The following is a 27,251-nucleotide window of genomic DNA, read 5'->3' as shown; positions in this document are numbered from 1 at the left end:
TTTTGGGGTTTAGGGGTGGGCAGGGCCGGGCCTGGGACTCCCTCACCCCAACTCTCTCCCCAGGCCTCCGTCCTCGGGCGCTGTTGAAATATACTTTTTATTGCATTTCTGCCGTTTTACAAAAATATGGTAAAATAAATTAAAAACAAATAAATATCCCGCCTACTCCTTGGGGCTGTTTCAGACGGACTCGGGTCCTCCCCCCAAGGTGCCGGGCGGGGCGCGGGGCCGCCTGGTGCCCGCCTAGTGCCAGCCTCCGGGCCAGCACACGGCCGGCGGACTGGGGCTGGGGTCGGGGCTGGCCGGGGTGCTGAGTGGAGGCGGCGGCGGCGGCGCCAGGCTGTAAAAGCTGGAGTCCCCGGGCGGCGGCGGGTGCGCAGCCGGGGCGCAGGGTGGACACTCGGTGCGGCCAGGGCCAGGGGGCCGGCGGGGGTCGCCGCCCTCGCCCCCGCAGCCCCAGGGCCCGTCCCACTGCCAGCAGCCGGCGGGCGGCGGCGTCTGCGCGAGGCTCTGGGTGCGGCGGGCAGGAGCCGGGCCTGCGGGGGCGAGAGGGCGGCGTTCCGGGGGTGCCGGCGGGCCGCGCCCCTCCCGGGCTCAGGCACTGGGGGCCTTATTGCTTCTGCTGGGGAGACGAGCCGGGACGGGGGCCCTGGCTGCGGGTGGGGGTTTGCATAGAGGCCTGGGAGGTGGGGTTGGCGCACGGCGGGGGCGCACGCGGGGCGGGGGTCTCCCCAGTGCTCCCTCCCCGGTGCTCCCGCCCGCGGCCTGGCCCGGGTGGGGGGTCCCCAGCCCCCGAGTCAAAGCTTGTGACCTGAGCCGGCCTCCGGGGGCCGGGGGGCCGCGTCGGGCTCCTCGGCTGCCGCCGCCTCTGTGCGCGGGGCCCGGCCCGCCGCCGTGCCAGGCGCGCCCGCCCCGGCGGCGCCTCCGGACGCGTCGGCTCGGGCCCCGCCGAACGGGAAGAGCTTCCCGGCGTGGAAGGCCTTGGGCGGCGAGTGGCTGCGCTCGGGCCCGCGCCGGGGCTCGGGGGGCTTGAGGAACTTGAAGCTCAGGAAGCCCGGCAGGCGCGCGTCGGCCGTGGGCGAGTTGGCGGGCGCGGGCGCCGACGGGGCGGACCCGGACCCGGACCCCTGCGCGGGGACAGGGGCGGGCGCGGAGGACAGGAACTTGGCCTGCAGCGGGATGATCTGCTTGAGCTTCAGCACGTTGTTGGGGGCCAGCAGCGAGCCCGGCCGCTTGGGCCTCTCCGCCGACCCGGCCTGGCCGCCCGCCCCTCCGCCGCCGCTGCCTTTGCCCTTGACGGAGGACTTCTCAGAGGAGGAGGAGGAGGCCGAGGCCGAGGCTCCGGCCTCGGGCCCTGCGCCCTCGGCCCTCGCCTCCTCGCGGCCGCCTGCCTCCCGCTCCCGCCTGGCGTGGTGCTCCGCGTGCCGCTGCCGCTCCTCCTCCTCCCGCCGTCGCCGCTGCTTCTGCTGGAAGTGGTGCTGGGCCTGGCGCTCGTGGCGCTGCGGAGAAGCAGGAGCCCGTCACGCCGCTGCCTCGAACCCCACGTCCCCGCAGGAGTGGGGCTGAGGGCCCGAGGTGAGCAGGGGCGCGTTTGCTTGGTCCGACATCCCCGGAGTGGCCACGGGAGAATCCAAGACGGTGGAACAGGTGTCATTTTAAGGGGAACCCAGGCCCATGGGGAGCCTTCCTGGGGCCCCCCATCTCTTTCGCTTGTTTTGTTTTTTAGTCATTTAGGGGCAGTGATTAGTGCTGACTCTGGCTCTATGCTTGGGCTCACTCCTGCTGGTGCTCGCGGGATCGCACTCGGGTTGGCTGAGTCCCCCGACTCTTTCTAACAACCTGGAGCACTCGGCAGTTTGGTTCTCAGATGGGAGCCCTGCGTGTCTGAGGGCGGGGTGCCGAGCCAGGGTCCCCCGAAAGCTACCACGACACGTTGAGCCCCGGATCCAAGCCCTGCCAGGCCCACACGTACGTACCTTGAAGGCCTCTCGCCGCTGGTACTCAAGCTTAGCCATCTCCTCGGCCACCCAGCCTGGGATGTCGGGGATGGCCACGTGGATGAGGTACTTGAGGAGCAGAGCGAAGTGCTGAGGGCAGAGGGGAGGCGAGGCTGCAGGGCGGGATAGCCGCCAGGACCCCAGTCCAGCCCCACTGCCCACCGGAGGCCTCGCCCGGTACAGGCCACTCTCCCACCAAGGCTCCGCCAAGCAAAACACGCCTCGACTGTAGGATCCACACAAGCCAGATTGCAACCGGACCACGCCCACCAAGGCCACACCCAGACGAGGATCCACCCACACAAACCACATAGCAACTGGGCTCCACCCACAAGACCACGCCCTGCGAAGCCCCACCCAGCACAGGGTCCTTAATGGTTGGCTCCACCCATGTTGACCACGCCTCTACCACCAGCTCCACCAATAAGCCACGCCCTGACACAGGCCACCCCCAAACAAGACCAGGGATGGGCTCCACCCACACTGACCACGCCCCTGCCACAGGCTCCACCCACAGAGACCACGGCCCAATCACCAGGCTCCGCCCAGAAGCCACACCCACAAACCAGCCCACGCCCACCACCCAAACCGCGCCCCAGCACCTCCAGCACCACCACAGACACGATGGCGGCCTCCGGGCTGAGCCAGGGGAAGAGGCGCTGCAGCTGCCCGCACTGGCCCAGCAGGTAGCAGTTCACCACGATGGCCAGGACGCCCATGGCCTCCATCACCTTCTGCGGGGGCAGCGGGGTCTCAGGCGGGGCTCTCGGCCGCACCCCAGCCCCGCCCGGCCGCCCCCGGAGCCGGGCCCCCCACCTGCCACTGGCCGATGCTGTCCACCCGCTGGCCGAAGGGCCGCTGCAGCCCCGTGCACAGCTTGAGCGCGTCGCTGCGGATCTCGATGAGGTTGTTGACCAGGGCGCAGAGCGCGGCCAGCGGGAAGGCGGACGAGAAGAGCACGACGTAGCCGAACTGCACGAACATCTCCTGGTAGTCTTGGAACGTGTCCTGCGGGCCGGCGGGCGGTGGCAGCCTCAGACACCTCCTCCTCGCGTCCGCCTCCCCCCTCACTGCCCTCCACCTTCAGAGCATCTCCACCTCTGAACCTCCTTTCTCAGACGCGGCTACCTCCGCCCTCATTCCACCTTCCTCCTCCCTCAGACTGCCGCCTAGCCTATCAAAGTTGCTTCCCTCATTCGATCATTCGACCCCGCCAGCATGGAAGAAATCCGTGCTCCATCTCTGCCATCAGCCTGCTCTAACCATCTCCCCAGCCCACCTCTACCCTCAGCCTGCTTTTTTTCCTTTCTTTAAATTTTTAGATTCACACCCGGCAGTGCTTGGGGCTGACTCCTGTCTCTGTGCCCAAACATCACTCCTGGCAGGCCTGGGGGACCTTCTGTGAGGCATGGACAGAACCTGGGTCTGCCCCGCGTGTGACGGGCGCCATCTCCCTGGCCCTCACCTCGTACTTCTTCATGCAGCTCTCCAGCTCGGCCTGTGTCAGCTGCGGGGACGGGTCGTCCTCGGGAGGGTCGATCCACGATGCCCGGTTCTGCCGCCGCTGCCGTCGGGCCGCCTCGCCCGAGCCCAGCTCCGTGTCTGGGCCCCCCTCGCAGCCTTGGTCACGGCCCTCGCCCCCCGCGCGCCGGAGTTGCACGGCCTGGGGCTCGGGCTCGGGGCTGCTGGGCGCCCCTTCGGCCTCATCGTCGTCATCCTCGGTCAGCGTGAACACGCCGGACTCCAGCCCCTTGTCCACCAGCGTGGGGCTGCCCTCCTCCAGCACGGCCGGCGCGCTCGGGCCCCGCTCGGCGAAGCTGACCTTCTTCAGCCGCAGGCCGCAGTCCAGGAGGGTGCCCTCCTCGCCCTCTTCCTCGTCGTCCTCGTCGTCCTCCTCCTCCTCGTCCTCCGCCTCGTCCTCCTCCTTCCCTCGCGGCGGGCCCTCTCCCACCTCCCCGCCTTCGCCCACCGGTCGTCGCTCCGCGGTGGCCACCACCTGCTCCTGCTCCTCCTCTTCCTCCTCTGGGGCCCCACAGCCACCTCGGAGACACCTGCGGCCGCCCCCTCCGCCGGAGCCGCCAACCTCCTCGGCCCGGGGTTCGAGCTGGTGGGGCGGCGGGCGCCAGAGGCCCAAGAGCCCCAGAAGCGCCCGGGCCAGATCCCAGGCGGCCCGCAGACCCAGCTGGCCACCGCCCAGGCGGCGGAACAGGTGCGGCTGCAACACCTCTCTGACGTTCTGCAGAAACTGGCGCGTGATGAGCAGCGTGGCCAGCATCTGGGGGGCAGGAGGGGGCGAGATGGGCAGCGTGGGGCGCCGGGAAGAGCAGCCGCCCGCCCCTGGGCCTCCCTGGGTCCGCTGCCCTCTGCCCCAAACGTCATCCCCCACCCTGCCTGCCCGTACTTTGGCCCGGCCCACGAGCAGGAGGCCCCGGAGGGACAGGACGAGCAGGCGGAACCGCAGGGCCGCGAGCGGGACCAGCACGGCCCGCAGCTGCCGCTCGAGGCTCTGGGACAGGGACAGGATGAGCAGGAGCTGTGGAGGGACCGACGGACGGACGGACGACGGACAGATGGGGTTGGGGACACAGGCGGAGAGAGAGAGGACACACGGACACAGAGTAGAGAAGGATGGAAGATGGACGGGGAGGCCGGAGCCCACGCGGTCCCGGGGCACCTCCTGCTGGCCGGCAGTGGGCAGTGCCGCCCGGCTGGCCCCTCACCTCCTTGAGCCGCTCCATGTCCTTGAGGTAGAAGCCGATGTAGAAGAGGCTCAGGTACGAGTTGACGAACTGGAACTGCGGGCACAGGGCTGGGCTCAGTGGGCACCAGGCAGATGAGCCAGGGCAGGGGTAGTGGGCGGCTGAGTACTGGATGCTGGGTGCTGAATGACGGGTGGCTGGGTGGCTGGGGGGGGCCCTCCAGGCCACACTTACCAGGACCACCTTGATGATGAGGTTCTTCTCGTAGGCGCTCTCCAGCCGGTAGTTCTCTGCGGGTCGAGGGGGTGCGTGAGTGGCTGGCGAGGTTAGGTCGGGGACCCGCGTGCTCCCGGAGGCGCCCGGCCTACCCATGTCGTTGAGCCACACGGCCAGCTTCTTGTAGCCCTCGGCGCTCACGCTCACCAGCAGGGCCAGCACCACCTTGGGCAGGAAGCGCACGAGCCGCGGCAGCCCCTTCACGCTCAGCACCAGCTCCTGCAGGGTGCGCGAGGGTCACCCAGGCCCAGGGGACTGGGTCTTCAGGGTGGGCGGGGCGCTGATGGAGCAGGGTGCAGGGTGACGTGAGTGGGACCCTTTGGAGCTGGGGGCCTCTGGCACGGTCTGTCACCTGCAGCTGGAAGCAGCCGAGCATGAGCAGGAAGACACAGGCCAGGCAGCTGAGACACAGGGGCAGGCTGACGAGCAGCTGAAAGAGCAGGCGCTTCCAGGCCGGGTAGTAGAACTCCTCCGCGCGGGTCACCGGGCTGATCCGACGCACGCCCTGAGGTGGGACAGCAGCCACACAGAACCCCTCCAGGGCCCCTGCCAAGCTCCACCCCCCCTCGATTTCTCTCCACCAGTCCAGACCTCTGTCCAGTTGGAGCGACCATCCCCCATTCTACCTCCTCCTGCCCTTCTCTGAGCCTTGGACTCACCCTGAACTGGGGTCGCGGCTCCTCCACGGCCTCCCCCGGGGAGTCCAGAGTCCCCCACTTATAGGCCAGCTCAGCGCCCCTTCGTTTCCACTCCTCCAGGAACAGCGTGGACCAGACCACGTTGAAGAGGGCGAAGACCACGCAGGAGACATCCCGGCTAGTCTGAGGGAGGAGGCGGCAGGGCTATGGGCAAGCCTGACTAGGGAGCAGGGCAAGGCAGTTGGCAGGACTGGCCAGGGAGGACAGGGCTGTTGGCAAGAGTCACTGACCTGATCCGCCTCGGTAAACGTATACAGGACAGAGCCGAACACCGCTGGATACACCATGGCCGAAGTGTAGAACCCCAGCCAAGCAAAATACATGGCAATCTTCACCCCGAAATAGTCACAGATGTCATCTGCCAGAGAGAGGCAGACAGTGGGGACAGGTCAGAATCCTCCACCTCCCAGGACTCATCCACCCATTCCCAGAAACCTGTTACCAAGGTACCACCCACTGGCCTTCAGCATGCCAGCCATGCCCATCCGCCCTGGGTGACCCCTTGGCCATACCCACAAGGCCACGCCTAGCCTAGCCCCATAGGAGCAGACCTAGTGGCTGGTTTTCGCACACAGCCTGCACCCAGGACTTCATGAGGCGGTTTAGAATTCGCTGTTCGTGGACAGGGAACACTTGCTGGATGATCCCGCGGGCTGCCAGCTCCGGGACTGTAGGGGCAAAGACAGGTGGTCTCTGCCTGCACCTGGTCTGTTCTGCTTCCATCCCAATCTTGGGATATACTCATGCCACAGTTGTTTGCTCTCTTAAACCCACAGAGGATTCCTCCCGTGGGAAACGTACTAGATTCTCTTTCAGAATTTGGGAGGTTCAGGGACAAGTAGGGAGATACCAGAGGCGAGGGTGGACCAAGTGGTGAACCATGTTTATATTAATTTGAACAGTTGTTGTTGTTGTTGTTGTTTGGGATCCACAGTAGTGGTGCTCAAGGGTTATAGTTCTGCTCAGGGGTAACATTCCTAGTTCTTCCCTCAAAGATCAGACCTTCTAATAGCTCTGGAGACCCTATGCGGTGCCAGGCGTCAAACCTGGGATTGTCATATGCAAGGCATACCTTGGCTTACACTCACACCATTCCTACTTGAAATTTTTTCCTACTTGAAATTTTAATTAATTTTATTATAATTGCAGTGTCTGGAGTCGAGCTCAGGCCTCACAAATACAAGGTTAAGTGTTTTGATACTTGGAATTAAGGTATTTTTTGTTTTCTTATTATTATTATTTTGGTTTTTGGGCCACACCCAGCGGTGCTCAGGGGTTACTCCTGGCTGTCTGCTCAGAAATATCTCCTGGCAGGGTTAGGGGGACCATATGGGACACTGGGATTCGAACCAACCACCTTAGGTCCTGGGTCGGCTGCTTGCAAGGCAAACGCCACTGTGCTATCTCTCCAGCCCCTCTTTTTATTTTTTTTTTTGGCCACACCCAGCGATGCTCAAGGGTTTCTCCAGGTTCTGAGCTCAGGAATCACCCCTGGCAGACTCAGGGGACCCAGTAGGATGCCAGGGATTGAATCCGGTTCAAACGCGTGCAAGGCAAATGCCCTACCACGTTTACTATCGCTCCAGCTCCTGGAAGTACGTTTTTAAAGTCATGTGGCTTCAAATTACTCTGTAAATGTCCGAGAAATGGTCGAGAGTTGGGGACGGAAGGTGACTTCGCGCAGCTTCCTTCCCGCCCTTTGTTTCCTGGTGAGGAAACTGAGCCCAGAGAACCAGGCAGGACCACAGGCGCTGTCCGTGGTTCTGGCCGGAAGTTATCCCGGACTACAACAGGGATGCTCCTGGCTCCGCCCCCAGAAGGAAGCCCCGCCTTTTCCGCCCCACCCTCGTCTCCGATTGGTCGCCGCTCCCTCCTCACTCACTGATTGGCTGATCCTCCAGGAAGCGCACATTATGCAGCGCCTCGCCCTGCTTGGCCCGCAGGTTCTGCAGCCAGAAGCGGATGATGCTCTGGCGCTCCTGCAAGGGGCCAGGGCGGGCGTTGAGCACCGAGATCGGAGCATGAGGCCCCCGGATGCTGCGGGTGCACTGGGCCCCTGAGCTTGGGGTACCTGGGAGGTGAAGAAATGCAGCTCACTCTCCACGTTCTCGTAGATGAAATTCTCCTCGCAAGAGAAGCCGCGGGTGCCACCGCCAAACTCGGCCTTAACGGCTTTGCGCAGGCCCAGCTCATCTGCCCCCCGGAGCAGGCTGCAGGAAAGGACAGAAGTAGTGGGGTTGGGGTGGGCAGGGAGGGGGCGTCACACTTTACAGTGGCCGCCCTGGCTGCACTGGGGAGCTGGTATTTGGAAATGAGGGCAGGAGACCGAAGAGATAGCGCAGCGGTGGGGCAGACCCAGGTTGGATCCAAGCATCCCGCATGGTCCCCTGAGCCTGCCAGGAGTGATTTCCGAGTGCAGAGCCAGGAGGAACCCCGGAGTACAAATGGAATGGGGTGTGGCCCCCCGAAAGGAAATGAGGGTGTGGTGCTCTCAGCACGGTGGCACGTTCCAGCATGGAGCCCGAACCCAGCATTCCACCTAGGACTCACCTGTCATAGGTGGCGGTGACGAAGAAGGCGTAGGCCCGCGTGCGGCGGTGGTGCCGGACTTGCACAATGAGCTCCGGGATCCCCACACGGATGTGGTTCAGCAGCCAGAGCAGCGTGTGATCGTCAGTCGTGTCTGCCGAGGGACAGAGCGAGCACGGATGGAGGAGTCGCAGCCTTTTGCCAAGGCCCCCCGATGGCCCGGGGGCTATGGAGGGTGCGGCGGAGACGGGTACCTGGGAAAGTCATCAGCACATCACAGTTCTCCGTGGGCACTGTCTTCATCCAGGCCTTGTGCGACACCAGGTAGCGGCCCGCCTGCAAGAGGCGCTTCCCGAAGAGCTTATCTAAACAGGGAGTTGGTGCAGAACCAGGGTCGGACCCTCCGGTGGAAGCCAGTACCCCCGACTGCGGCCTGGAAGCATCGCCCCCAATGCCTCCGGCAGCCCTGGCTCATCACCTGGCATTTCAGGCCCCGGGAGCTCAGGCCTCGCTCCCATCAGCAGCCTGGCACCGGCCCCTCCCTGCAGGAACGCCCTTCTCTGGGGCCTCTCTCGCACATCTTCCCCCAACTAGAAGCCCAGCCCCGCCTCCAAACCACAATCTCTGGCTGTTCCGGGGCTGCCGGAGTGCCCTCCACATCCTGCCCGCATCCTCAGACTTGGGCGCGGCCCATGCCCTTCTTTCACAGGATAAGAAACAGAAGCATATGCGCCCCCAAGGTCACATAGAACCCCCACCACTCCCGAGATTCGAACCCACAACCGGGTCCTCCTCGCCGGATCTCTGCAGAGAGACTCTGGCCGGCTCATTTCCGCCGGGGTCGGGGTCGCTAATTTGCTGGCCAGGCGTGCGAGCCGACACCGTCCCGCTGCCCTCCTGGGCTCGCGAGGGGCGTGTCCGCGCCAAGCCCCTCGGCCCCGCTGCCAGGGCGCTATCGCCCCCTCCAACCTCCCCGCGAGCACGCGACACGGCCTGTGCGCTAGGCTGCAGGCCCGGGGACGCGCGGTAGGTGATCGGTTCCCTCCCCGCGCGCAAAGCTCCGCTCCGGCACCTGCAACCGACCGGGCGCTCGCACATACCCAGCACTCCGGCCGCCGGGGCTGCTGCCGGCTCGCCCTCGGGTGGGGGCCGCTTGCCGCGATCAGCCTCCGGGGACGTGGCCCCCCCGGCGGCGGCGGCGGCGGCGCTGGAGGCCGCCTCGGTCATGGCAGGGCAGGTCGGGTCAGCGGCGGCCGGCGGCCCGGTGCGCTCCGAGCGCGCGGGAGGAGGAGCAGACAAAGGCCGCGCCCGCCCGCGCCCACGTCCCCGCGCGCCCGAGCGTCGCTGCCCGTGCCCGCCCGGCCGCGCTCGGCGCGCCCGACTCGCACCCGAGCCCCGCGGCCCCGCGCACGGCGCGTCGCTCCCGGCCCGGCCCGGCTCGGCTCGGCCGGCGGGTTGGCTGTCCTCCGGTGGCGTGGCCGCTCGCCTCGCCGTGTGGTGCTCGTCGCCGCCCGCGCCGGATTCTGGGATCCCGGGTCTGGTCCCCGCCCGCCCCACCCCAGCTCCCGGGCTCCCAGGCTCCGAGGGCGGGTTTCCCGCATCTGCAGGGGCGCAACTTGCCAAGCCCAAGCGCGCCAGGAACGTGCGTGGGAAGGGGCGCGCTCCGGGGCCGCGCGGATCCCTGAGAATGGCACGGGCCACCTCCCCGGAGGGTTGGATAGCAATGAATAACAACTCGGGCCACTTGTTCCCTGCACTGTTCAGACGCCCTGGGCTGTCCGGGAGAGACTGTCATACACACACACACACACACACACACACACACACACACACACACACACACACACACCCCAAAACACACACATGACCAGACACCATCCAGGGAAACTCAGGCTCAAAGGCAACTAAGACAAGAGCCTTCCTCGCTCTACTCTCAGGCCTGATTCTACTGGATTATTGTTATTGATACTGAGGATCCCAACTGGTGTTCAGGAGCCCTGTGGTGCCACCAGGTCACCCCGATTTTAAGGGAGCTGGTGATCAGGTTTGTATTTGGTGGTATTGGAAGGCTTGTTGTGTGTGCTCTGGATGAAATCCGGGGTCTTCTACAAGGCTTAGATCTGTCCTTAGAGCTACATTCACATTCCTACATTCCTAGTTCCTAGGTAGATTTTTTTTTCCTTTGGTTTTTGAGTCACACCAGGTGGTGCTCAGGAGTTACTCCTGGCTCTATGCTCAGAAATCGCACCTGGCAGGCTCAGGGGATGCCGGGATTCGAATCATCGTCCTTCTGCATACAAGGCAAACACCCTACCTCCATGCTACCTCTCCGGCCCCATCCTGGGTAGATTTTCAAATATCCTTTCTGAGCTGGGGACAGATGGACAGAGACAGAGAGACAGAAACAGAGAAAGCGCATGGCGGCTCTTGCTTTTGTACATCTTTGCCTCTTAAAGTCCCTCCAGGTTTCAGTCTTTTATTTGCTTGTTTGTTTGTGTTTTCTGGAAACATCTCCTATTGTTCAGGGCTGAATATTGGCACTGTGCTCTGCATCTCCTGGTGGGGTTCAGGAGACCAGATGCAAGGCAAACAATCCAGCCTACTACCCTGTTTCTTGGCCTTCCCCACCCCACCGCTGACCAATCTTGAGCACAGAGCCAGGAGCAACCTGGAGCACCCTTGGGTGTGACTCAGAAGCAAAAGGTAGTAAAAATTTTAAAAATTGTCCTAGTTTGAAATTCACACAGCACTATACATCTCAGCTGTCAGGGACAGGAGGGATTCTGGGAGCGTTGGTGGTGGGAAGTTGGCCAAGAGATTGGAGTTGGAACATTGTCTGCTTTAAATTTTAAGATTATATATATATATATAAAAGACGATCAGTGTTCTGTACCCTTGAGAAAAGGCAGGATTCGTACTCGCGAACGACTGGAATTACTTAGTTCAATCTTTTCTCCCACTCCCCCGTCCCCTCTTTGGGGATCCCCGGCCGCTCGGATCCTAAGAATTTAGGCAGCAACATGTTGCCCAGGGGAAGTTTATTCTGCTGCACCACGCCAGGGTCCCGCCTCCATCATTAAGCAATCAAAAGGCAGATCCTGCTATGTGGGCGGGCCTTTTCAGAAGACGCCCAATGGCAGTGCAGAGTCGTGGCACCGTTGGCCAATCGCCATGGAGTGGGGCGGAGCCTCCCTGCCAGGTCTGAAGCTTCCCCGCAGAGTGGGCAGGCGGGTTTGCAGGATTAGAAACTCATGTCGCGGGGGCTGTGGACACTGCTGTCCCGGGCGGCCCGTGGGCTCTGCAGGTGGGACCTCCCGGGGAAGGAGGTGTGACAGCCCTTCGGGGGGCGCTTCTGGGGCCCCCCAACTTCTCCCGAGGGCAGGACCCTCTCTCCAGTGCTCCCAAGTGCCTGCCCGTCCGTCCCCCCTCAGCGCGCACGCCCAGGTCACCTGCTGCAGGGACCTGGATTGGGGTCTCCGGGGCCTCTTACACTGCAGCCCCCCCAAAGCCCTGCACCCGCAGAGCCTCCCTAGTCATAGTCCCAGGCCCTCGAGCACTCGGGCCTAGGAGCCCTGTGCGCTCAGCACCCCAGTTACTCGGGCCCTTCCCTCCTCTCCAGTCCCAGGCCGAGCGCGCGCCGGGGCAGCTGCGCCTCAGGCCCCGCCGCGGGAGCTACGATCTTCGCGCTGAGCTCGGGCCAGGGCCGCTGCGGCGTGGCGGTGATCCGCACCAGCGGCCCCGCCAGCGGCCTCGCCCTCCGCAGCCTCACGGCGCCCCGGGACCTGCCCCCGGCGCGCAGCGCGTCCCTGCGCCAGCTCAGCGACCCCAGCTCCGGGGAGCCTTTGGACCGCGCGCTAGTGCTCTGGTTTCCAGGTGAGGGACCCTAAATCGGGCACCTCCCCGGGGCTCTCGCGACCCAGTTCACATTCCTTTCCAATCATGGAGACACTCCTCTGTTTATTTATTTATTTATTTATTTATTTATTTATTTATTTATTTATTTATTAAATCTCCCGCGCTAGGTCCCCGGAGTTTCACCGGAGAGGACTGCGCCGAGTTCCACGTGCATGGAGGCCCGGCCGTGGTAAGTGGCGTCCTGCAGGCTCTGGGTAAGTCTGTGGGACCCCCGCCCCCACTCTGGTGTGATGCTGTCGGGGTACCAGGGTGAGCAGCTCAGCATAAAGGACTGCCATGCAGGTCGCGTGCCGGGGCTGCGGCCTGCAGAGGCGGGCGAGTTCACCAGGCGCGCCTTTGCCCACGGGAAGCTGAATCTGACCGAGGTGGAGGGCCTGGCCGATCTGATCCACGCGGAGACCGAGGCGCAGAGGCGGCAGGCGCTGAGGCAGCTGGATGGGGAGCTGGGTCACCTCTGCCGGGGCTGGGCTGAAACCCTCACCAAGGCAAGGCCCACCCCCCACGCTGTGCATACGGACCCCCACCCGCGTGCATCCCCTGTACCCATGGGAGAGGTTATGGGCTGGGATGCCCAACCGTGCACCTTTGGAGGGGCTGAACCTGGATCAATGTGTGACGGGGTATGTATGGGTCTCAGTGCTCACAGACCCTTCCCTACCCACTCCCACTTTAGGCTCTGGCCTATGTGGAGGCCTATATCGATTTTGGTGAGGATGACAATTTGGAGGAGGGCGTGCTGGAGCGAGGTGGGTCCTCTCCTCCCAGGCGATGATTTGGTACTTGCTGGCATTTTAGCATCTTAGCCCCTCACCCTTTCCCTTCTGTCCCCTCTCCCACAGCTGACGCCCAGGTCCGGGAGCTGCAGGAGGCGCTGGGCGCGCATCTCCGGGATGCCCGGCGCGGGCAAAGGCTGCGTTCAGGGGCGCACGTAGTAGTTGCGGGGCCCCCCAACGCTGGCAAGAGCAGCCTGGTGAACCTGCTTAGTGCGTGGGGACTGGGTGGGGGAAGCGGAGGGTGGACCCTGGACCTGCCCATCTTCCCCTGGCACCACAACCCCGTCCATTTCCCCAGGCAGGAAGCCTGTGTCCATCGTGTCCCCGGAGCCAGGGACCACTCGCGATGTGCTGGAGACCCCCGTGGACCTGGCTGGCTTTCCAGCCCTGCTGAGCGACACAGCAGGGCTGCGGGAAGGCGTGGGGCCTGTGGAACAGGAGGGCGTGCGGCGTGCCCGCCAGAGGTGGGTGACTGAGGTCGGGTGCACCTGAGTTGGACAAGACTGAACTCCAAACCCCTAGAGTGCAGCCAGCCTGGCCTGTCAACGTGTCATATCTGCCCCTCATTGCACCCCTATGGACCCTAACTCTGGCCTGTTCCTGCCCTGTGTCCCGCCCTCTGTCACCCATCTGCCTGCCTATGCTTGGCTTCATGAAGCCACACTTTCAGGTCCTGCCCCATGAAACTCCACTCTCTTGCCCCACTTACCACCCAGCCCATGCCCCCCCAAATGCCACCCTGTCACACCCATCATCTGAGCCACGCCCTCTGGTCCGCCCACTTATTCTGCCTAACTGCATCCCCATAGAAACCACGCCCAATAGCCCTTGCCCAATGAAACTCTACCTATCTGGCCACCGCAGAGCCACGCCCACCAAACCCCACCATCTGCCCATCTAAGCCACACCCACTAGCCCAGCCCACTGAAACAACCCTCTGCCTGACTCCACCCACAGAATAAGCCACGCCCAGTATTACCATCCAATGAAAGTGCACTCTGTCTGGCCACACCCACCACAGAAACCACTCCCACAGATTCTGAAACTCCACCCTCTGTCCCACCCACTTTTAGCCATGCCCACTGACACTGTCCAGTGAAATACGCCCCTCTGTCTGGACACACCCACCATTGAAACCAAGCTCATATGTTTGGCCCATGGACATCCTGCCCTTCTACCTGGTCTACCTCCTTGCTCTACAAAATGCTCCAATCACATGCCTCCTTTAAGCCCCGCCTCCGTTTCCCCTGTTTTTCCTCCCATGTCCCGCCCCTATAAAGCCACCCCTTACAGTGGTTCCACTTGCCTCATCCCCTGCCCATCCTCTCTCCATCACCTGCTAGTCGCGCCCCCCTGATTGGCTCCGTTTTGGGGTCCCGCTCACCGATTGGCCCCCTGGACCTGCAGGCTAGAGCAGGCCGACCTCATTCTGGCCGTGCTGGACGCCTCGGACCTGGCCTCGCCCTCGAGCTGCGACTTCCTGGACACGGTGGTTGGCCCTGTGAGGACACAGAGCACCAACGGGCAGGGCCCGAGACTCCTGCTGCTGCTGAACAAGTCGGACCTGCTCCAGCCCGGGCAACCAGGCCCTGGACGCGAGCTGCCCCCACACCTGCTGCTGTCCTGCCTCACCGGGCAGGGCCTGGACGGGCTCCTGGATGCGCTGCGGAAGGAGCTGGCCACAGTGTGAGTCCCCACCTCCGTTCTTCGATTATTTGGGGGGTTGCATGCTGGCCTGCGACCTCAGTCCCCCTTCGTGGTGGTGGTGGGCCGCTGAGGACCTTTGTCCTTTCTCCCTCAGGTGCGGGGACCCGGCCGCCGGCCCTCCGCTGCTGACTCGAGCCAGGCACCAGCACCACCTCCAGGCCTGCCTGGATGCCCTCGGCCACTACTCAGGGGCCACAGATCTGGCGCTGGCGGCCGAGGCCCTGCGGGTGGCTCGGGGACACTTGGCCCGTCTCACGGGGGGCGGGGGCACGGAGGAGATCCTGGACGTCATCTTCAGGGACTTCTGCGTGGGGAAGTGAGGGCGAGGGAGGACTCGGACCCGGACCACGGATGCTGGAGCCTCCAGAGGAGTGAGTGAATTCTCAGGGCTGAGCCACGTGGGCATCTCAGGGACCCATTTCTGGGCAACCAGAGTGAAGGAACAATGTATGATCTTCACTTGCCGGCTTTGGATTTATTTTGCACACCCAGAGTTTGTGCAAAACAGTTCAAGTGCTCCAGACACGTCTCTGGGCCTGCTTTCTGCCACTGTTTTGGTCCTCCTTTCCAGGACTTTCTGTGAAACATGACTCATGTGTTCTGCACCCAGTTCGTGTTCTTTACTCTTCCGCTGCTCCTGTGCTCGGAGTGACTTACCCTGAAGGATGGGGGCAGAGCTCTGTCACCGGGACCGATGTGGCTACATGCCACTTCCCCCAAACATTGAGCTGGGAGGAACTTGCAGTTTTACTGGATGAGACTCTGGAGAGCCGGAGAGAGATCTCAGTGGTTAGGGGTATCTGTGAGGTGTGCTTCCCTGTTGGGCTCAGCTCTGAGCACATTGGGAAACTCGCCTTACACACACACACACACACACACACACACACACACACACACACACACACACACACACACGCATGCTGTTCTTCAGTCAAGGAAACAGCAGGGTAGAGGGTTTCTTTTGCATTGACATTACAAAGTGGTCGGTGACATGGGCTGGGCCATTGGACAGCAGGGAGAGTTCCTTGCACGTTATATGACTCATATTTTTGGACCACACCAGGCAGCCCACAGGGGTTACTCCTGGCTCTGCACTCAAAAATCGCTCCTGGCAGGCTCAGGGGACTATACGGGGATGCCGAGGATTGAACCCGGGTCTGTCCCAGGTCTGCTGCGTATGAAGCAAATGCCTTACCGCTGTGCTATCACTTCAGCCCCCACGTTATATGATTCTTAGCATCCCATAGGGTCCTCCAAGTACTGCCTACAGTGATCCCAGAGCACAGAGCCAGGAGTAATTCCTGAGCACAGCGCCAGGAGTGGCCATAAATAAATAAAAGAAAAATAGCAAAACAAGCAAACAAAAGCTGTCCTGTTTGAATGATAGATAGCACAGTGAGGAGGGCGTTTGTTTGCCTTGCACGCAGTCTGCCAGGGTTCGATTCCCAGCATCCCATAGGGTTCCCCCGAGCCTGCCTGCCTGCCTGCCTGCCGGAGTGATTCCTGAGGGCAGAGCTAGGAGTAACCCCTGAACGCCGGTGGGTGTGACACCCCCCACCCAAAAAAAAAAGGGGAGTTGTTCACAAAGGTCTTCAGGCAAGGCTCCGACTGGGCCGCCGAGCTGGGTTGCAAAATCCCTATTGCGGCTGTTGCTGTTCCAGGCGTGGCCGGCAGGTGGCGGCACCTTCAAGCGCCACGAACGGGCAGTTGCCGCCGCCTAAGTTCTTTCTGAACCGGGAACCCGGACGGGGCGTCCCGCCGCCTCCCGTGCACCCAGCTCCGGGCTGCGGGACGCACATGCATGGAGCAGAGGCGGGATCTGGGGTCTCGGCCGCCTTCCAGAACCCACCGTCCGGCTCAGGACACGCTAGACCCACGTTTCCAGGAGCTCCAGGCTCCAGATCCCGCGTGCCTGGCAGGTCGGGGCCTCTGTGCTGCAGCTGTCTGTGGCTGGGGGACCTCGGTGGGTGCGGGAGCTGCAGCCGCCCGCACCATCATCCCCCCTGCAGCCTCCTGGCCCTGGCACGCTGGCCCCAGGCCCTTGGCTCCGATCCCTTTTTTCCAAGAAGGGTGAGGCGGTTTGTGGGAAGCAGACGTGGGGGATATTTTTAGAGGTGACAGGAAATCCCCAAAGAGCCAGGACCTCGCCCGGTGGTTGGGACACAGGGTCTGGACCTGGGGAGTTGCAGTTCTGGGGCAAAAGTTAGATGGAATTGAGGGGACCACTCCTCCGGGAGGGACATCCAGGTGGGCTGCCTGGAGGATAGGGCTCAGGGACTGGAAAGATTCAGCACTTGAGGAGAGAGGTATAGTAAGTGAAGATGAAATGAGGGCCCAGAGAGATAGCACAGCGGTGTTTGCCTTGCAAGCAGCTGATCCAGGACCAAAGGTGGTTGGTTCGAATCCCGGTGTCCCATATGCCCCCCCCCCCCCCGTGCCTGCTAGGAGCTATTTCTGAGCAGACAGCCAGGAGTAACCCCTGAGCACCGCCGAGTGGCCCAAAAACCAAAAAAAAAAAAAAAAAAAAAAAGAAAAGAAAAGAAAAGAAAAGGTGCTTTAGTCTAAAAACTCTAAAAACTGGGGCCGGAGAGATAGCATGGAGGTAAGGCATTTGCCTTGCATGCAGGACGGTGGTTCGAATCTCGGCATCCCATATGGTCCCCTGAGCCTGCCAGGAGCGATTTCTGAGCGTAGAGCCAGGAGGAACCCCTGAGCGCTGCCGGGTGTGACCCAAAAACAAAACAAAACAAAACAAAAAGTCTAAAACTTTTAGCGGAAGAGTCTAAAAGCGCTAAAACCCAGGAATCGGGGTCTGGAGTGACAGCACAGCGGGGAGGGTATTTGCTTGGCATGCAGCTGACTTGGGTTTGATCGCCAGCATCCCATAGTATCCACCGAGCCTGCGAGGAGTGATTATAAGCACAGAGCCAGTCTTCAGCCCTGAGCACTGCCACGTGTGGCCCTCGAAAAAATAGAGACTCTTTAGCTTCATTAGCCTTCCTAGAACAGTTGGGGGTGCAGGAGGGAGGGGGTTCCCATGTCCCCCAAAGCAAGGAGCCCCAAATAGGAATGGTGGTGTGTGTGTGAGGAGGGATGGGGCAGATACAGCCTGGGCTGAGCCTTTTTGGCGTGGCCCTTGGAGCAAAGATCAAGTGTGGGTGCCTCACGTCCGCTTGTCTGGGGGTCCCACATCTGCTTGGGTAGGGGGCAGGAAATGGGGCACAGGACCCCCTCTCTGGGTCCCGCCACTGCTGAGGGCTCCCAGGCTGCCCATGTCAACCCTGCTTCCCTTCCTGGGGGCCTCCCTGACCCCCTGGCCCGGTTTGGCGGGGTCCCAGCCAAGTGCTTCCTGCAGCCGCGTCTCTCGCCAGCGTTTCCGGCGGCAGGAAACATTGCTCCTTTGTCCCTGGCCCCCGCTGCCAGCCGTGTGGGCCTGTCTCTGTGACTCACGGCTCGTCCAGGGTCTCAGGAGATGGAGGGGGGACGGCCCCCCAGCCTTGGAGGCCACTTGTCCCCTAACTGCCACTGAATTAACTTCCTGACGTTGAACCGAGCCATGAATGCTCAGGTTTTGGCCTGAGAACCCTTCCCCACCTCCTCCCAAAGGTCATTTTGGGGCCAGTGGGAGCTCGCTAGGGTCCCTCCCTCAGGGTTCTCTGTGTCCCCCCAGTGCCCAGGGCTGGGGGGACCTTTACAGTCCAAGGAAGACAGCTGCATGACTGAGGAGGGGTGGCTTTTCTGTTTCTGGGGTTTTGGGGGGACATTGGGGAAGTTGTGGCAGAGTGTGGGTTCTTCCAGGGCAGGACCCTCCACCTCTGTGGGTGTCCCTCCCCTAACTTCCTCTTTATCCCACCTGAATGATCAAAACAGTCCATGCCTGGAATGGATGGGTAGAGGGGTCTGCCTGGGTGGAGAGGGGATAAGAAGGAGAGTTAGAGGGGCCAGAGAGATTGCACAGCGGTAGGGCGTTTGCCTTGCACGAGGCCAACCTGGGACAGAAGGTGGTTCTAATCCTGGCATCCCATATGGTCCCTTGAGCCTGCCAGGAGTGATTTCTGAGTGCCACTGGGTGTAAACCAAAAACAAAACCAAACCAAACCAAAAAAAAAAAAAATAAGAAGGGGAGTTAGAGAGAGAAGAAAGAATCAGCACCAGCATAAGCAGGGGAAACAGCAAATGGGAGTCAGTCAGCAAGGAAGCCTGGAGAAGCTGCTGAAAGGGAGACAGGCAGAGAGCCAGAAGGAGCAGAGAAGTGGTTCCTTGGAAAAGGTTAGCATAGGAGTCATGTGAGGAAAGGTATATGTTAAGTTGGGACCGAGACACAAAGCTGGCTGACTCCTGGAATTTCATCTGACTGCTTGCGATTATTTCTCCGCCGTTATCCTGCATCTTCAGACTGGCTGGCTGAGGGGCACAGTGCCAAGGAAGGCCTCACCCCAACACAGGACTTTATAGACTTTATATTTTATAATTAAAACAGCACACCTCCAAAAACTGAGACGAAAGTACTGAAAAATCACCTGCAGGGGCTGGTGAGGTGGCGCTAAAGGTAAGGTGCCTGTCTTGCAAGCGCTAGCCAAGGAAAGGTCGAGACCGAGGTTCGATCCCCCAGCATCCCATGTGGTCCTCCCAAGCCAGGGGCAATTTCTGAGCGCTTAGCCAGAAGTAACCCCTGAGCATCAAATGGGTGTGGCCCCCCCCCCCAAAAAAAAAAACAAAAAAAAAAACAAAAAAAAAGAAAAAGAAAGAAAAATCACCTGCCACAGAGTTTGGAGGGACCCGGCCTGAGAGCTATTTCTCTCTCTCTCTCTCTCTCTCTCTCTCTCTCTCTCTCTCTCTCTCTCTCTCTCTCTCTCTCTCTCTCTCTCTCTCTCTCTCTCCTGTCTCTATCTCTCTCTAGCTGGAGTCAGTTCACATCGGCCCCAGGGGGACTCGGGTGGTTCTGTTTGGTGCTCTGAAGGTGTCTGGCAGGTTTCAGGAACAGCAATACAGCTGGTCTTTGGGGTTCAGTCACGTTTATTGATTCGGGAGGGGGGGTGCTGCACTCTGCATCCCTCCACTCTGGTCTGGGGACCGGAGAGGGGTTTGGGTGGGAGGAAGGGGGTGCCGGTAAGCGTGTGTCCATCTTGCATGTCTGCTTGTGGCTGTGAGAGCACCGTGGACGGAGTAGCAGGTCCCTCTGCCGTCTGAGCTGGGTGGGGATTGGGGAAGGGGGGCTCGTGGTTTGAGGCCCCTCAGCCACTGCACAGGAAGAAACAAAGGAGACAAAGGCTCAGCCGGAGTGCTCAGGGCTGTGGGGTGGTGGTGGTGGGGGGACACAGACTCTCACTGACTGATGAGACCAGGGTCAAGGCAGACCCTTCCCTTGTTCCTAAAGCAGCCTTACTCCCCCCCCCACAATCTTGCTAAGGATCCCCCAACTGAGTCCCTAAGAGCTTCTGGCTCTCCCCACCTCAGACATGCTGAGGCTCTTGAGGGGTCAGGAGTCACGCCTGGAGACTTCCTGGAGGAAGTGGAACCTGATCCCGCTCTGCCTGTTTCCTCAACCCCTTCCCTCCTTGTTCCTCTTCTTCGGGGGGGGGGGGAGGCCCCACCAGCCTGGGCAACCCCTCCCCTCCTTGTTCCTCTTCTTCAGGGGGCCCCACCAGCCTGGGCAACTCCTCCCTCAGGCTGTATCTAGGGTTTCTGCTCTCCCCTGACCCACACCCCATCCAGGGGGTCCCGGACGCTCACCTGCTCCTCCTATCACACTCTTTTGTCAGTATCATCCCTACAAGGGGCCCCAAAAGTCACCTTAGCACCCAGAGCGCATGGGGACCCCCAGCACCCCTACCTGGCCCCTGCCCACTGCCACCAGACCCAGGCTTGGAGGAGGGGTTCTTAGCTGCAGCATCAGCCAATGTGGGGTGAACCTCAACCCCGTGTCTCCCCCGTGCATTCTGATTTCAGCCAGGGGGTCTCACCAGGATCCCGGCTCCCCCACAACCCCAGACAGAGGTGCCCTAAGGGAACCCTCCGCCCATTCTCACCTGGAAGCGGGCGCAGTGTTGCTCCTCTGGAGGCCCTGAGACTCTAGAATCTTCTTCTTAAACTCCTCCACTGCCGCGGGGTCTGCAGAGACACGGCGAATCCCCAAATGCCTCGGACCCTGTCCTGTCCGCCCACTGCTCCCCATGTCACTCCCGGGACCCCCGGCCCCCGACTGCCCGCCACTCACTGATGTCCTTGATGGATGGCGGCTGAGGCGGCACCACCACAGTCTTCTGGGGGATGATCTGGGACTGTGAGGAGAGGAAGGTCAGGGGAGCCCGGCCCTCTGTGTGGGGGTTCCTCTAGGGCAGACAAGCCTGAACTTCTCGGAGAAGGTCCCTTTCAGAGACTTCGGGCTCCCACCTGGCTTTTTTTTTTCTTTTCTGGTGGGTTTTAAATTTGGGGCCACACCCAGTAGTGCTCAGGGGTTCCTCCTGGCCCTGCACTCTGAAATCACTAATGGCAGGCTTGGGGGAGCATCTGGGATGTTGGGGATCAAATCCAGGTTGCCACAAACAAGGCCTATACCCTCCCCGTTGTCCAATTGCCCAAGACAAAGTTTCTTATTGTGTGAATACATTGCAATTGGGAGGAGTTGGTGTAAGTCCATGATTATTCTAAATTCAATTCTGGGGCCACATCCAAGAGCGCTCAGGGGTTCTGCCTCTGCGTTCAGGAATCACCCCTGGCGGTGCTCGGGGATGCCGGAGATGGGATTGGGGTCAGCGGCCTGCAAAGCAAATGCCCTCCCCACTGTGCAAACTGTCTGTCCCCTCACTTTGGCATTTGGTTTGCTTGGGTTTGCCCAATGCTTCCTCCTAGCTCTGTGCTCAGGGATCACCCCTGGCAGTGTTTGGGGATGCCAGGGACGGAAACAGGGTGCTCACCCCTGGTGTCCAGGCCCCCACCTTGGCCCTGATGCAGGTTTCCAGGGCCTTGTCGCTGATGTCCAGCTTGGAGCGCAGCTGCTCAACCTCCTGCCGCCTGGCGTCCAGCTCCCGGGCCAGCGCGTCGCGCTCCTGGCGCAGCGCCTCCTTGTCCCGCAGCTGCAGCTGGGTCTGGAGCGCGCACTCGGAGCGGGCTCGGTTCTCCCGGGCCGGGGCCTCCTTCTCGGCCTTGGAGAGCGCCTCCTTGCAGGCCTGCAGCGCCTCCTCCACCTGCAGCTTCTGGCGCTGCAGCTCCGAGTTCTCCCGGGCCACGCGTTCGATCCCCGCTCGCAGCCTGCTGGCCACCTCCTCCGCCTTGTTGACGAGGCGGTCGGAGACCTGCTCACAGGTGCGCAGGAAGCCCAGGTCCAGCGGGGTCAGGTGGCGGTAGGACAGGTCGCTGAGGGAGCGCGACAGCATCGAGTCCTTCCAGAGCTCTCGGAACTGCCTCTCCAGGGAGTCCCGGTCCAGGGGCGCGCACAGGTCCTGCACCTTCCGCAGCCGGTCGTCGGCCAGGGTGCGCTCCCGCTGCAGCAGCGCCTGGGCCCGCCCGCACTCGGCGGCCTGCGCCTCGGCCAAGCGCAGGCTTTGCGCCAGGCTCTCTTTGTCCAGGGTGCACTGGGCCTTGCCCTTCTCCATGTCCTTCTCCAGGGCCTGCACCTTCTGGTTCAGCTTCTGGAGCAAAGCTGGAGGGACAGGGAGGCGTGGGGAGGATGGTGGGACCCAGCGCGGGGATGGGTTTGTTTGGTTTGGGGGCCACACCCGGGTTCCTCCTGGCTCTGCGCTCAGAAATCGCTCCTGGCAGGCAAGGGGGACCATATAGGATGCCGGGATTCGAATCACCATCTGTTCTGGGGTTGGCTGCGTGCAAAGCAAAGGCCCTGCCGCTGTGCTAACTCTCCAGCCTTGGTTGGGTTTTCTGGAGGGGCGCCCTATTGATATTTTTCACTCCCCCCCCCCCACTCACCATTACAAGTGCGGTTGTCCTCCTTGAGCTGCTCTTTGCACTGCTTCTCACTCAGGATGATGGCGGCCAGGATGTGCTGGTTGCTCTGGTACAATGCCTGGGAACAAACAGTGCAGGGCTCTGAGCTGGTGTGTGTGCGGGGGCACCCCGGTGCACCTGGGGCCAGGTTACTTCATACACAGAGGAGACCATGTGTGATGTTACCCCTCCCCAAATGCCCTATGTTAATACCACCAACATGGTCAGGCCCACCCACACCTGGGAGGGGTCTTCGGTTTGGAATAAAGGAGTCATGGAGAGGGAAGGGGAAGAGGCTGCTTGGAAAGGCTGAGCATAGAAGCCGTGTGAGGAAACGGACATAGTGATTCGGGCCTTGGAGTAAACAGACCGAGCTGACTCCAATGAAACTTTAACCGACTGCCTGTGAAATTATTTCGCCGCCATTACTCTGCATTTCAGCCCCGTCCACTGAAGGGGCAAAAGGTGCCGGGCCAGACCAAGCCGAGAAAGGCCTCGACCCACCACGCAGACTCTCTAGACTTTATGTTTTATATTAATACAACAGCCGTGAAGGGGCCTCAGGGCTGGCAGGTGGTGGGAAGGAAGGTGGGAGGACTCGAGTTTCATCCCCAATACTTCCAGTACCCCCTTCGCCTCCCCTTAACCTCCACCAGCTCCCTAGATGACCCCAAGTCAGGCTCTGGAATGTTTCGGGCAGGGAGGGGCCTGCAGCATGCCCAGAGTGCTGCTGGGTGTGGCCCCCACAGGAAGGAGCCAGGGAGACAGCACAGAGAGAAGGCAAAGGCCTTGCATGCATTCCATCCATCCAAGATGGATCCCCTGCAACCCAGCCTGTCCCCTGCATCCCCCAGGAGTGATTTCCAGGGTGTGACCCCCCCAAAAAAAAAAAAACCAACAATCAAAAAGAGAGAACGTGGCAGGGTTTGAGTACAGGACGGTAGGTCAGAGTCTAGGGTGTCTGAGGGCCTGTCTCACCACAGTGAACAGACAGATAGATGGATGATGGCAGATGGACAGATAGATGGACAAATGGAGGGACGGGCAGATGGATAGAGGGATGGATGGAGGACAGATGATGAACAGATGGATGACGAGAAGGATAAATGGAAAGAGGGACACCTGGATAATAGATGGACGAGTGGAAGGCAGAATGGACAGATAGGTGAGTGGAGGGAAGGGCAGACAGACAGACATTTCTCTGAGAATCTCCTGCCATGCCCTGCTGCCCTGTCACCGCCCTGAGCAAGAGACTGAGTCTAGGGTAGTGGGGGTCAGCCAGGGAGACCCCAGCACTCAGAGAGGACAGAGCCTGGGCTGCCCATGGACGATTCAGTGCCCCTTCATTCTTCCCAGCCCCCACAGAGGAGTGAGTCCCCCCCACCCCCCCCACCCCCGCTAAGGAGAGGCCCAGACACACGGCCCCAGGCAGGGAGCAGAGAGGACTCAGGAACGCCATGGAATGTTCTGGAAGTTGTCAGAGACCCTGAGGGCACTTTGTGCCTGAGTCCTGCTTCTCCCTGGGACCGTGTGGTGCCAAATTCTCCATGACAGCACAGCCAGCTGTATGTCACACAGGACTCGGGGGCCACCGGTTTCACTTAAGTTCCCAAGTTTGATCCCTGCTCAGCCTTACGGGCAGCACTGAGGCCACTGGGAATGAGCCTGGGGTCCCCCTGAGCCTTCAGGGCGGCCCCCAGAGAAACACAGAGACTCCAAAAGGGCTAGAACAGCGGCCATCACCATAGAACCTGTGTTCTATGGATGCAGTGGCCACCCCCCAAAAAAAGAATAAGGGGGTTGTCGGAGAGATACAAATTCAGGCACAGGCCTCGTGTCTCCGCAGACTCTCCATCCTCCTGCGCTGGGAGGTGAGTGCGCCCCCCAACCCCCAGCACCCCGGGGTTCCCGCTCACCAGGTCGGCCTGGCACTGGCGATAGCTGATGTTGATGCGGTCCCCGTCCCGCCGGGCACTTATCATCATCTGCATGATGGAGTCCTTGGCGCGGGCGGTGATGTTCAGCTCCTTGGACAAGTTGGCACACGACGCGGACAGCCCCAGCACCTGGCCTTGGAGGCTCTGCGCGCGCCGCTCCGTGGCCTCCAGGGCCTTCTCGGTGCCCAGGTGTACGTTGCCATAGACCATGAAGAGCACCAGGCCCAGGATGATGAGGAACTGGATGAGCGACACGAAGAGGAAGAAGTAGCGCAGGTAATACCAGCAGCCATGGTGGCGAGGCCGCACGTAGGGGCTCCCCCGGTCCACGGGCAGGCCCATGGCAGAGCTGGCCTGTCGTCTCCCTGTCCCCTCACCCCTGTCTCCTCTCCTGTCTGCTGTCCCCTCTCCTCTGTCCTCTCCTCTCTCCGCCCTGAGCCCTCAAGCGCGCGGGACAGTGTTTATATCACCCCTCAGAATACTTCCTCAGCCCTGAGCCTTCCTGGCCCGCAGGAAATGGGGGCGCCGGGTTATCACAACAATCCCACCAAGGCGAGGCCCGAAGTGTCGGGGAGGCGGGCGGGGCACACCAGCTCTTCACCCGCCCAAGGGCGGGGTGGCAAGGGGGGAGACCTGAGGCCCGCACTGGCACCGGAGGGTCCCCCATACCCCGTCACCTACCTGGACTGGAGCCCAGGCTCGCGGGGTGTCTGTTTGGGACCTGGACGGCCCAAGCTTCACCTCCAATGCCAGGACTTCTTGGAAAAGCTTGACCTGGCCCGGATATTGGCCAGCTGCGCCTGAGACTTGCTGTGCTTGTTTTCCCTTTTGCAGGTGTCCCGTGAAGATTTTTTTTTTTTTATTTTGGGTGGGGGATGTCAGCTTGGCTGTGCTTTCGCCCCTACAACTGGGCAGGGAAAGGGTTTTGGGAAACCAAGGAGAAAAGGCTTGGAACAACCCCTGGCAACTCCCCAGAACCCAGATGCTCCCGAATCATTCCAAGACACCCCCAGTAAGAGAGCAGCGTGTGTCCCAGGCCAGCTGGGGAAGGACCCTCTGTTGAGGGGACCCAACAGGACACAGCCTGGGTCTGGTGGAGCAAAGTGGAGGGGAGGGGAGGGGGCCTGGGAGGAAATTCCCAGGGTGGGCAGGAAGCCCCACTCGACCTCTGCCCCCTGACTGCCCACTTCCTGGTTCCTGGCGAGGACTGAGGGTGGGGGGCTGCGTCGCGGCCAACCGGCCTTTTCTCAGGGCTGTCCGCGCCCCCAGGGGCCCCCCATCTCCCCCAAGTGGGTGGGGGGCGCTTCCTGCCTTCCCCCTTCAGGAAGGGACGGTGGGTGCCTTTGGGACTGATAGTGCTCGGACCCCCAAGGTGGATGGAGCAGCCTAGAGGGTACCTACAGACCCCCCAGGGCACCCCACACACATGACAGACCTCCTTCCCGCACCTTCCTGTCCCAGGGTTCCAGCCCAGCCCTTTACTTTGGCTTCTTCCTTCTCCTCCTCTCCAGGGACAAGGACTGAAATTGGGGTCTTTCCACCTTCAACCTCGTTCCCTCCCCCCCACACACACTTGCTTTTGCTTGTTTAGTTTGGGGGGGGGCACACCTGGCGATGCCCAGGGCTTACTCAGGGCTCAGTCCTGGCTGGGCTCAGGGACCACAGGGAGGATCGGGAGTAGGTGGGGAATTGAACCCGGGTCTGCTGTGTGCAAAGCCACCAACCTGCCCTGTCCCTAGCTGGCCCCTTCACACCACACCTTTTTATCAAATGTCCTTCAAATCTATTCTCGGTTGCTCGGCCCATGGCCCCCACAAGGCTGAAAATGTCTAAATTAAACATCTAAATTTAAAAATTATCAAATTGATTAATTAAAAATAAGTCACTTTAAATAATTAATTAAATAATTTGAAAATTAATTAAAATGAAAAGTATATAAAATCAAACATCTAAATTGGCCCATGGCGATAGGAGAGCGGAAAGGCCTATCTGGGTTCAATACCCCACATCCATTGGATCTCCCAAGCCTGCCAGGAGTAACACCTGAGCGCACAAAAACCAGAAAATAAGGGCCCGGGGAGATAGCACAGTGGCGTTTGCCTTGCAAGCAGCCGATCCAGGACCAAAGGTGGTTGGTTCGAATCCCGGTGTCCCATATGGTCCCCCGTGCCTGCCAGGAGCTATTTCTGAGCAGACAGCCAGGAGTCACCCCTGAGCACTGCCGGGTGTGGCCCCCCCCCCAAAAAAAAAAAAACAGAAAAAAGTCTAAAAAAACACCTTTTGGAAGCAGGGGCTGTATGCTCCAGTCTCCCAGCCCCGCACACCCCCCTGCCCATCTCCCTAGGGTGGGGGAGCCTGCGAAGTCGTGATGGGGCTGGCTGCGGGCTCTTGGCCGGAAGCCTGGGGCGGGAGGATTCACACGGGCCCCAACACCAGCCTGACATGAGTGTTTTGTTTTTTTTCCTGCAAACAATCCGTCACGGCCACAGGAAGCCCTGGGCATGAGGTCCGTGTCCCTCCGAGACTCATCACTGAGCCAGCCCAGCTTCCAGCCTTTGTTTTCCGGCCCAGGGAAGAACAATTTGGTGCTATTTGGAAGCTAGGACAGGGAGTGGGGCCAGGGGGCTCTGGTCCAGGGCAGGAAGGTCCTGGGGCCACCGGGCTCAGAAACATCCCCCCCCCCCCACCGTAGACAGACAGCAGCTCACCTTCTCTTTGTGCTCCCCGCCAAAGAGGGGTGCTCTCTGACTAGACAGGGACCACCAGATCTCTGCTGCAC

At 61.2% G+C, this 27,251-nt stretch overlaps 3 protein-coding genes across 3 annotated transcripts; 1 reads left to right on the top strand and 2 right to left on the bottom strand.

Annotated features, from left to right (window-relative positions):
• Window positions 1-80: 80 nt before the first annotated feature.
• On the bottom strand, window positions 81-9,450 carry ANO8 (anoctamin 8). Its single transcript, XM_049788387.1, has 18 exons — window positions 9,300-9,450; window positions 8,454-8,564; window positions 8,221-8,353; window positions 7,742-7,880; window positions 7,553-7,649; window positions 6,222-6,338; window positions 5,901-6,028; window positions 5,632-5,793; window positions 5,325-5,477; window positions 5,065-5,191; window positions 4,931-4,986; window positions 4,718-4,792; window positions 3,463-4,272; window positions 2,814-3,005; window positions 2,600-2,731; window positions 1,977-2,087; window positions 812-1,499; window positions 81-536 (listed from the first exon to the last, which is right to left on the bottom strand). Exons 1-18 carry the CDS (start codon window positions 9,424-9,426, stop codon window positions 244-246), a joined length of 3,651 nt encoding a protein of 1,216 aa, XP_049644344.1. The 5' UTR covers window positions 9,427-9,450; the 3' UTR covers window positions 81-243.
• Window positions 9,451-11,449: 1,999 nt separating this feature from the next.
• GTPBP3 (GTP binding protein 3, mitochondrial) lies at window positions 11,450-14,966 on the top strand. Its single transcript, XM_049787756.1, has 9 exons — window positions 11,450-11,503; window positions 11,825-12,072; window positions 12,222-12,308; window positions 12,397-12,599; window positions 12,788-12,860; window positions 12,954-13,097; window positions 13,186-13,351; window positions 14,295-14,573; window positions 14,689-14,966. Exons 1-9 carry the CDS (start codon window positions 11,451-11,453, stop codon window positions 14,912-14,914), a joined length of 1,479 nt encoding a protein of 492 aa, XP_049643713.1. The 5' UTR covers window position 11,450; the 3' UTR covers window positions 14,915-14,966.
• Window positions 14,967-19,743: 4,777 nt separating this feature from the next.
• On the bottom strand, window positions 19,744-24,884 carry PLVAP (plasmalemma vesicle associated protein). Its single transcript, XM_049788386.1, has 6 exons — window positions 24,452-24,884; window positions 22,518-22,614; window positions 21,533-22,236; window positions 20,812-20,875; window positions 20,624-20,705; window positions 19,744-19,835 (listed from the first exon to the last, which is right to left on the bottom strand). Exons 1-6 carry the CDS (start codon window positions 24,812-24,814, stop codon window positions 19,829-19,831), a joined length of 1,317 nt encoding a protein of 438 aa, XP_049644343.1. The 5' UTR covers window positions 24,815-24,884; the 3' UTR covers window positions 19,744-19,828.
• Between the last annotated feature and the right edge of the window lie 2,367 nt (window positions 24,885-27,251).

The sequence above is a fragment of the Suncus etruscus genome, chromosome 15 (genome assembly GCF_024139225.1).
Source record: "Suncus etruscus isolate mSunEtr1 chromosome 15, mSunEtr1.pri.cur, whole genome shotgun sequence".
In the NCBI taxonomy this organism is placed as follows: Eukaryota; Metazoa; Chordata; class Mammalia; order Eulipotyphla; family Soricidae; genus Suncus; species Suncus etruscus.
This window is presented reverse-complemented; position numbering and strand designations above follow the sequence as displayed.

Coding starts and splice junctions, on each gene's coding strand:
- ANO8 (XM_049788387.1), bottom strand. CDS start 9,426: ATGACCGAGGCGGCCTCCAGCGCCGCCGCCGCCGCCGCCGGGGGGGCC. Junction 7,881..8,220: donor GTCACCGCCACCTATGACAG/GTGAGTCCTAGG, acceptor CCTTTCCTGCAG/CCTGCTCCGGGGGGCAGATG. Junction 5,478..5,631: donor AGCCGCGACCCCAGTTCAGG/GTGAGTCCAAGG, acceptor GTCCCACCTCAG/GGCGTGCGTCGGATCAGCCC.
- GTPBP3 (XM_049787756.1), top strand. CDS start 11,451: ATGTCGCGGGGGCTGTGGACACTGCTGTCCCGGGCGGCCCGTGGGCTC. Junction 12,600..12,787: donor GGGCTGAAACCCTCACCAAG/GCAAGGCCCACC, acceptor CTCCCACTTTAG/GCTCTGGCCTATGTGGAGGC. Junction 13,352..14,294: donor GTGCGGCGTGCCCGCCAGAG/GTGGGTGACTGA, acceptor CTGGACCTGCAG/GCTAGAGCAGGCCGACCTCA.
- PLVAP (XM_049788386.1), bottom strand. CDS start 24,814: ATGGGCCTGCCCGTGGACCGGGGGAGCCCCTACGTGCGGCCTCGCCAC. Junction 22,237..22,517: donor GGACAACCGCACTTGTAATG/GTGAGTGGGGGG, acceptor CTGTCCCTCCAG/CTTTGCTCCAGAAGCTGAAC. Junction 20,876..21,532: donor AAACCTGCATCAGGGCCAAG/GTGGGGGCCTGG, acceptor CTCTCCTCACAG/TCCCAGATCATCCCCCAGAA.